This window comes from Charadrius vociferus, unplaced genomic scaffold (assembly GCF_000708025.1).
Source record: "Charadrius vociferus isolate BGI_N301 unplaced genomic scaffold, ASM70802v2 scaffold549, whole genome shotgun sequence".
Lineage (NCBI taxonomy): Eukaryota > Metazoa > Chordata > Aves > Charadriiformes > Charadriidae > Charadrius > Charadrius vociferus.
Genome location: NW_009650103.1, coordinates 3,589,091 through 3,598,893, shown reverse-complemented (window position 1 = coordinate 3,598,893; position 9,803 = coordinate 3,589,091). Strand labels below are relative to the sequence as shown.

At 43.3% G+C, this 9,803-nt stretch overlaps 1 protein-coding gene across 1 annotated transcript in view; it reads left to right on the top strand.

Annotated features, from left to right (window-relative positions):
* Positions 1–545: 545 nt before the first annotated feature.
* Positions 546–9,803, top strand: part of TTLL11 (tubulin tyrosine ligase-like family, member 11) — a 61,345-nt gene continuing 52,087 nt past the window's right edge. Inside the window, exons 1-3 of the mRNA XM_009892351.1 lie at positions 546–610; positions 803–891; positions 1,730–1,818. Of these exons, the coding sequence (XP_009890653.1) occupies positions 546–610; positions 803–891; positions 1,730–1,818 (243 nt within the window). The remainder of the gene's footprint in view (positions 611–802; positions 892–1,729; positions 1,819–9,803) is intronic.

Sequence of the window (9,803 nt, the reverse complement as noted above, 5' to 3'; positions counted from 1 at the left end):
CAGGGCTCTCCTGGCCCGGTGGTGCCTTTAATACAGAGGAACAGCACCGTGGCGTGACCTCCGAGGGCACAAAAATGCCAAAGCCCCGGTTCTGGGCTGTAAGTGTATTGCAAGGAAGTGTATTGCAAGGAAGTGTATTGCAAGGAAGCAGCGCGCCTCGGAGCAGGCGTTGCCTTGGCGGTGAGCTGCAGCGCTGTGCTCCTGACGGAAGGGCTCACGGGTGGAGCCTTCATCAAATTGTTTGCTTTTTTGGATAATGTGTCTTGTCAGCAGCACTTGCTCCATTTCCCATGTTAGAAAATCTAGAAAGGCAATGTATACAATGATAGGACAAGGAGTAATTGTTTTAAACTAAAAGGGGGTAGATTGAGACTGGGTATAAGGAAGAAATTTTTTGTGCTGAGAGTGGTGAGACACTGACCCAGGTTGCCCAGAGAGGTGGTGGATGCCCCATCCCTGGAAACATTCCAGGTCAGGCTGGACAGGGCTCTGAGCAACCTCACCTACTGGAAGATGTCCCTGCTCGTGGCAGGGGGCTGGACTAGATGGCCTTTAAAGGTCCCTTCGCACTCAAACCACTCTACAATCCAGGCTCTCACTGCATAGAATGGTAGGGTAACACCATTGCGTATGTCCAATGTTAATGTGACTTAGAGCTCTAATTAATTAGTACTTGCCCTCTGTCAAAAGCCTGTCGCACAGTTGGTGTCCACTGACTGACTCCATATACTGTCAGGATTTTTGCTGTGGGTATGGGATGTTACCGCTGTACCTGTGCACTCAGAGTCTTCTTTCCTTCCAGCTTCGTCACGCTGGCGAGGCACCGCCGGCACGTGGGATGCTGCTCTGGGGTGCCTGATGTGCCCGAGCTCTCCGCAGGCACCAGTACGGGTAAGGGATGACACATGCACAACTGTGATGGAGAGACCCAAGACTTGTCTTCTGACTGTTATGTCATGCTCTTTGCCCTTTACAGGAATGATCAGAAATGGGAATTGTGTAGAATCCAAGGGGCAGAGGCGTATATGTGCTCCAGGAAAAAAAGAGAGGGGGGGGGGGGGGGATGTGCTTAATGCAATACACTTAAAAATCAGACGGGATAATTAACGGAGGAGGTCAGAGGATGCCCTGAAGACCAATGCAAGGCAGACAAAACCTCGTTAAAAAGTATGCTTCGTAACATAAGCCCCACAGGTCAGCAGAAAACGGCTCCAGTTTACTCTGGACAAACTTTTTAGCGGGTCCTGGTGCCGTAGGACAAGGGGTGGTGGCTTTAAACTGAAAGAGGGGTGGTTCAGACTAGATATAAGGAAGAAATTCTTGACTGTGAGGGTGGTGAGACACTGACCCAGGTTGCCCAGAGAGGTGGTGGATGCCCCATCCCTGGAAACATTCCAGGTCAGGCTGGACAGGGCTCTGAGCAACCTCACCTACTGGAAGATGTCCCTGCTCGTGGCAGGGGGCTGGACTAGGTGGCCTTTAAAGGTCCCTTCGCACTCAAACCACTCTACAATCCAGGCTCTCACTGCATAGAATGGTAGGGTAACACCATTGCGTATGTCCAATGTTAATGTGACTTAGAGCTCTAATTAATTAGTACTTGCCCTCTGTCAAAAGCCTGTCGCACAGTTGGTGTCCACTGACTGACTCCATATACTGTCAGGATTTTTGCTGTGGGTATGGGATGTTACCGCTGTACCTGTGCACTCAGAGTCTTCTTTCCTTCCAGCTTCGTCACGCTGGCGAGGCACCGCCGGCACGTGGGATGCTGCTCTGGGGTGCCTGATGTGCCCGAGCTCTCCGCAGGCACCAGTACGGGTAAGGGATGACACATGCACAACTGTGATGGAGAGACCCAAGACTTGTCTTCTGACTGTTATGTCATGCTCTTTGCCCTTTACAGGAATGATCAGAAATGGGAATTGTGTAGAATCCAAGGGGCAGAGGCGTATATGTGCTCCAGCTGATCTCATCTGGGTTCCCCAGAATTAATTTTTGAGTGATCAGTTACAACTTTTTGTCATACAAATAACTCCCCAAAATTGAGTTGAACTCCTCAGTATTGAGTTGTGCTCAATAACTCCCCAGCTGGATGCTCAAACGTTCTTGGACACCACCTTTTATGTGGCTCTCACATTAGCAAGAGAGAAAATTTTGGCCACAACTCCCTGTCTCCGTCTCAGGAGCGTAATCATCATGAGTTTCTTGTCATCTCTGAGGGCTCCAAAGTCAGTGGGAAATGGGCAAGAGCCAAAAATCCAGAAACTGATAATTAAGAGAGGGAGAAAAAGCCCAAAGAATTAATACTGGTTCACTGCCTGTGACCCTACGTGTTCCAGTATTTTGTGGCATTAGCAGCTCATTCTGGCCCTTGCGCTGGGAGGGTTCTGTGGGCAGCCTCCTGGCTTTGCTAAGTTTTTTTGTTTCCAGACAGGCTGCTTTTTTTTTTTTTTTTTCCTTCCAAGTTATAACGTTGCATTACCTTTCCATTTAAATATTCACATGTTTATGCTAATCCGTCTTTTATACAGCATAACTCAAAATGGGGTTTGTTTCAGTGATGTAAATGCGTTAATTGGCTTCTGTCCAATATGCTACTCTAGATACACATCTCATCTGCAGATTCATCCGTTTAGTTCTTTGTTGATTTTTTGTGTGGTCTTTATGCTGTTGTTTAGTATGTACTTAGAACGTTTCATGGCACTTTTCTTATCTTGTACGAATAGGTATTTTAAAGACTATCTGTTGACCTGAATGAATAACCTAGATTTTGTGTGCCAACGTCCTTGGCCTGATTGAGCAAGATTCGGTCCTTTGGTTCTCCTAAGCCCGAAGAGGAGGAGATGCCACCCAGTCAGCAATGCTTGTGCTTCCTTTGATGCTAATGCCAGCAAAGCTCAACTAGTAAGGGAAAAAACCCTAACACAGCCACTGCTGGTGAGTCTGTACATTGATTCTGCAATACTGCATTTTAACTGAGGCATGCATGAACCTGTCATGGTGTTGAGCTGCTGAAAGTTCCTCCTTGTTACCCTCCCATTGCCACAAGAGCATTCCTATGTAAGTGGGAGCATATGGACTTCGCTTGGGGTAGTTAACGGGGTTTTTATCTGATAGAAAGAAGAGGATGAAATAACAAGAATGGTCTTTTTATTTCTGTTCTGGTGCTTTCCAGTATCCCGCAGATTATAAAATCCTTTGGGTAAAGGGAAAGAAAAATCTCATGGGAATCCTGGGAAAAATAAGACAACTGTGATTTAATAAAGCTTGCAGTGCCAGGCGGTGTTAGATCACAATTGAATGGAGGTGTTTAATATTCCGTGTTCATTAACTTCTGTGAACTTTTTGTAGGGCTTAGCTCTTCTAAGGTTAATGGTTTGAATCTGTGTTTGAGAATTGAGTTTGAAGGCTGCTAAACTTAAAAAGCTGTTAACTTTACAGTTTGTTCGGCAAAGAAAATTCTTTGACTCCATTGCAAGAAAGCAAGCTGTATGCCTTTTCTTCTGGATAATAAAACTGGGCAAATATGTAGAATTAAACACTTACACAGTACATCGTCATGGATTTAGTATAAACAAACCCCTACTAGCGTTACCCCTTCTTGACGCGAACAGTTAGCCAAACTTCATAGTGGGTGTTTGCATCAGATGGAGGTAGTGAGCTAGTTATTCCTTTGATGTGCAAAGCACACACAGAAAGTCCCGTTTCTCTGAACACAGTAGGAGTGAAGCACCAAAGACAGTTTCTTGGCTCGTAGCTTCAAGTGGTTTTGCAGAGAACAGGTTTATATCAGCTTTCTTTTCCAGGCGCAGGGTACCAAGATTTCTTTCCTTCTCTCACGTGGATGTACATTTCTGTCTGCATTGACATTTACTCTGCATGGAAATCCCTCTTCCTATATAGCTTCATTTTTTGAAGAGACCTCAAATGTGGTGTAAATCGGGTAGGGGGTATTAGATGCAGGGTGTTCTTTAATCGCTTTGTCAGTTGGTTTGCAGGGAAGGTAGCTGTTGCTCCTGTCTCATCCTGTCAGGTTTCTTCACAACTCAGATAAAGGAGTTACAGAGGCACACTTTCCAGTGAGACCTGGTCTTGATGCCAAGGAATTTTCCTCCCTTCTGCTAATCATTTTAAGCACTTATTTCTGCACAGCAGAGCTGCAAAGATTTTAAATGAAGAATAAGATGTGACACAGCAAGAACAACCAGACAGACGTCCAGTAAAGGTAGACAGAACCTCCGTTACAGGAAATCACCTCCATATCATACTTGTAAGATCTGAGAGATCCGTGCATACTTACTATCTTAGCAGATCTGGTTTTGTCATGCGACTTTATCAACATTATTAATACTTATTTGTGCTGGTGCAATTTTTAAAGCAAAGTCTCTGGTGTACTGTCCTGCTAGCAGACTTGCAGTGTGCCAGTCGACATCCCTTTAAGATTTAGTAGCTGAATTCACTTGCCATTCTTCAGGAGATGTGTATTTGCTTGAAAGCAGCATTTTTCTGAATACATTTAATAAAGTGGCAGAATGCCCAATTCATAGTTACTTAGAAACAGCAGTTACTGCTGTAAAGTTTCATCAATTAAGACCTAAGGAACTTAACTGACTTACTGATGGCTTTATAGGACAGAAAGATGGATACAGGTGAATCATCTGGGGTGTGCATCAAAGCAATAAAACCTTTTACTAATATCAATGACTTTGGATTTTATCTCAGTTATGTATAATAGTCATTTAAGAGGTTGGGAGTTGTTTCTATGCATAACACTAACAACCAGCTTCTGTTCCCTCCTCCTACAGAGCAGGATGAGCTGATGTGGGGGAAGGGGAGGCCAGCATATTATGGGACTAACGTGCTCTGCTAGTGGAGGCAAAAAATTGTGTATTGCAGTTGGATTTCCAACGTTTCAGACACATTCTACTTCCCTTGTAATTGCTTTCTTTAATCAAGGAAGCAAAATTAAGCAGTATTACAACACAGCAAAACCTGTTGGCTTTTCTCGATATCTTAAGACAGTCAGCAATCAAAAGTTAAGATGCAGAGTTAAGGGGAACAGCATGTCAGGAGTTCTCCACAACTATGAAAAAAAGCTACTGGTTTGGTCAGAGTATGTATGTGTTTTCCCCTCTGTTATTCTAGGAAGCTGTGCTCTCACCTAGTGAAAAAAGATCTGGAAGCAAAGGGAAGTAGAGATTTATATTCTCTACTATGTAACTGCCCAACCTTCATTTACATGAATTGATCTTGAGCTTCGGTTTAACAGGAAAAAATGGGAACAAATCAGAAACCCCAACTATTGCAAAACTTGAACTTTTCTGTATAGGTAAATTATCAAAATACAGATGGATGAAGTAGTTCAGAAATGTGTTTTGACCCGCAGTTCCTCTTGTTTGCTTTACATCAGGTAACTCTCTATCACTCATGATCACTAGGTGACAAACTCAAATCTTTGTTTCACCAAGTAAGCCTGGGGGCACCCAGGCACCTTATGTCCTATAAATGCTGCTGTGTGATGAAATATGGAGGCAAGAATAGATAAATTAGGTACTGTTGACTGAAATTGTGTGGTGTTACCCTCTGAAGAAAACAGAGAAAATTTGCAAGCAAAATCTTTAAGTGAATTTCTGAAGCTGCCACATGACATGAACTCAGACGTGACATATGGAACTGTCACTGTTTCAGCCCCATCAGTCAGTGTCATACGTGTCCTCTGCGAGTACAGGGTCTGCTTGGTTTGATGATTATACCAGATTTGTGTTGCTCGAGAAGAAACAGAAGCTTAACGTCGTGAAGGTTCAGCTTAGCAGCACAGCCAGGCAATCTGCCCGTTAGAATTGCAAGCCTCTTTCATGCATGGCCAGTTCCAAAGTTCTGTGCAGCAGGACTTGGGAATGAAAAATGTCATCCACAATTATGCATATTTTCATCATCTTCTATCATGCAAATCCCCCCACCCCAAGTATGCAGCAAATGTTTTGTTTGCATATGTAGGTCAACCACAAATCTTCAGTGGTCTAACATAAGCATTGGAAGCATAGGTTGATGTATACAGATTTAAACTTGGTCTGAAGCATAACACCACCACTGACATTTTCCAAGTGGAGTCTGTTTACTAGGTATGTTTTCTTCTGATTTTTCATTTTATAAAGCATTGCTTTCTTATTGATTTGGGAAAGTACAACTGACAGAAGATATTCACCATCATTGCAAAAGGAACTATTAACTTCAGAGACAGATGGATAGTTCTTAATGAGTAACTTTTTTTTTGGTTTTATAATAGCTTCAGGAATGTGTTCTTTTTCCAAATGGTACATTAAAGTATTTCTGCAAATAATTATTATTTTGCTACTGGCAGGAGGCAAGTTTCATATGATATTTTGAAAAGATTGTATGTGCTTTTTGCAAATTACATGCTACTTAATGTTTTCCTTGTCTAGCTATCTTTTTAAAAAGAAAAATATAGAAAAGTATACATCTATTGTCCTTATGATGCTAGATAAAAGCTAGAAATTTTGATCCAGACTCAGTAATCAAAAAGCTTACTAGAAGTAGTCAAATTTATTATTTAAGAAAAATGTTACTTATTAAACTTATAAGCTTGATGTATTTGCATGTCTTACTCATGATTTCTGTATACCACGAGTTGGCAGTACAGATCACCCTCAGTATGAGTTTCCTGCGTCAGCACATTATCGTGATGTGAAACTCAAGACTGTTCAGTTTACTGTCTGGGAAACTGTAATTCTTAGAATTAGGTTTTCAGTGAGGATATTCCTGCAAATACATGCAGAGTACCTGCTAGCACAGTTCAGGGAAACAGGCTGATCTCTGGAGTGATACTCCAGTATGGTACCTGTCAGTGGTCTGCATCTGTAGAATTGCTTCATTACCAGACTCATCCTTGGATCTGATGGTTACCTATGCACATCATGGGAAGGTGTGTATTTGCACACGCAAGCATCAGTTTAACCATGTCACAGGATAATGACACAGTAAGTTACGATTTAGGGTAAATGACAGTGAAGTTGTTGGCCTAAGAGATGAGTAAAATACTGTACAGTCAAACAGCGTCCTTCCCCATTCCCATAAAATTAGACTAGCACCTCTGTTATATTTGATATCCTGAATTTAACTAATAAGAGTACAGGGACATTACATTAGGAGTCAGATCAGGGCTCTTACAAGGCCAAAATACTGTGAGGTTGGAATTGAAGTATCTCTTGAAGGTACGTGATACTGGGGCAATAAATGTACATGTATACCAATACTCTGCCAAATTCCCTCCTGTGTAGGAGCGCACACTTTGTTCTGTCCTGCCTACAAACACCATCGCCACTGTGACACTGCAAGATGATTCAGAAAAAAAATAATCATTGATATTTTTCCCAGCACAGTCTAACAGATGTACAGTTCTCCTAGACAGAATACACATTCTTGTTCACTTGTTATCACAACATAGTAACAACTTGTTCTTATCAACAGCTCCCTCTGAGCAAGGGTCTCGGGAAATAAGCTTGTGTTTAAGAGCACACAGTAACTTTACATTTCCTCTCTTCTCACAGGGGACAGATGATCTAAAGTTTCATATTTTTTCTCTCCTGCTGCTAGATCCAGCTTGCAGTATGCAGTGGGATACGCTCTCCTTCTGTATTACCTTGCTACCTTATTACTACTCAACCTATACTTTACTCCCCTACCTTGCAGTACCTGAATACCATGTATAGTCTGACTTCATGCTGCACGCTACAGACCATCTCTATTTATCTCCACATGAAATGAAGGTTTTATCCATACAATACAGTGCAAACCAGGTATCTGATGTATTACAGCTTCTTTGGTAGAGAAACAACTAGTACCTTATTAGCCTGTAAGAAATATGGATATATAATAATTAGATATAAAAATACTCCTCCTTTGCAATCATTTTGTTTGGTATTTTCCATGTTCCAAAGCCTCTTAACACCTTGGCCCATCTTAACTATTTCCCTGACTTTCCTTCAGTATTGCTGACACTGGGGAGGATAAATCTCTAATATATGTTAAAAAATGTTAATCTGGGGGCCTGACAGTGAGAGACAATCAGAGTTGGGTCACTGTTTTAAATCACATCCCATCTGGTAGATGCCAACATCTGGTGGTGGTTGGAGAGACAACCAGGATGTGCCCTTCAATGATGGACACAGAAGAAACATCCCCTGGACAGATCAGCATGGCCAAAGTTACAGTCCCCTCTGAGCTCCTGCTGGCACAGGGAAACGCTCCCAAGTTTTTAACTAAGAATTGTCACAGCTATAAAAAAATAATGCACATCATTTAATAGCAACTTGAGAGCAACCAAGAGCAAGCTACATGACCTCAGCCTTCCTGGTCACTTCACACCATAAGACACAACACTATAATTAATTAATTAATTAGTTTCTTTGTTGCCTGCAAGTGTAAATGGCAGAAGATACGTGATGCACTGAAAAAATATGGGTAGTGTTAGGATTGCAGGTGAAGCTCTAGTTTGCTGTTGAAATAAGACAGTGAATTGGTGATTAAACTTTCTTCTTTATAAACTACTGCTGACTTGTAGAAAAGGGTCCCCACCTACGGAATCACAGGTAGTGGCACATTGTGTCTCATGTCTTGATTTCTATAAAATGCCAGGGAGCATGTGAGATGAAAAAGAGGTTTTAATCCAGATGTTCCTAAAATCCAATCTATCAGGGTAAAAGATACATTCATGTCTCCTCCTGGTCTGAGGAGTTCCACAGTCAGGAGCTTGGTCTTGACATGGCATTTTTATTTTAACCTGCAGCTAACTCAAAGTCCCAACTTTTTGCTGCATTTCTTTAAATTATGCTTTCATTTAAATAATTTCATCTGCTTTCCTGTTTCAGTCCTGCTCCATATCAGGAGCACGATTCGAATGACAGGTGCTTCACACAGAATCCCGATTATTCCTGCCTTTTTCCCCTTCCCAAGTCTCTAACCCCGAAGTCCCCGGCAGCCAGGCGGGATTTCCCGGGGCGCAGCGCCACCGCCCGCCGCTCCTGAAGTCACTGCACCTCCGGGGTTGATGCTTCTCAGACAACGGCCGGTTCAGTCCTATGTTCTCAATTTCTGAACTGATATTGTGAGGGATTCATGCAACCGACGGCAAGACTATTCGTTCCGTCACTGACATTGTAAAAACGGTTTTCATATTTTCTGGCTGTGTGTTTGACTCGGGCAACATAAGAGTGTGTTTAAAATCCGGAGATGCAAGTGACTCCAGCAGCATGGTATTCTGCTGAAACCGCGCAACACTAAATAGCCCATGGAAACACCCGCCCTGGGAGACGTTTCCAGCACACCCGGAGGGTTCAGGGCAAAGGGCCCTTCAGTCAGCGTGCCCCACGCACCCCTGGGAGCCAGGCCCAGCGCCGCGTAGCCAGCAGCACACCTCAGCACCGGCCTTCCAGGCAGCTTTTGATTAACAATAATACAAGAAACGATAGAAACTAATCAAACCACACAGTGGACATTAATCCAGGACACCGAGTTGGTCATTACTGGACACGGGTGAGGAAACTCCACAGAAGCGAGTCGCGGTGCTGGTCCAAAGCAGGGTTTTACCTCAGAGTAATGCCACCAGATCCCCCTGCCTCAGGTGAAAATCACTCCACCGCACGATAAGGAATGGATTTAATTTCTAAGCCACGCGGGCAGAGGTCTCGGTGGCCAAGGCAACGGCTGCCAGACGTGGCCGGATTCACGCGACCGGCCTGAGGCGGCGGCCGCCACCTACGGGGGAGAGTTCCCGCCCGACGCCG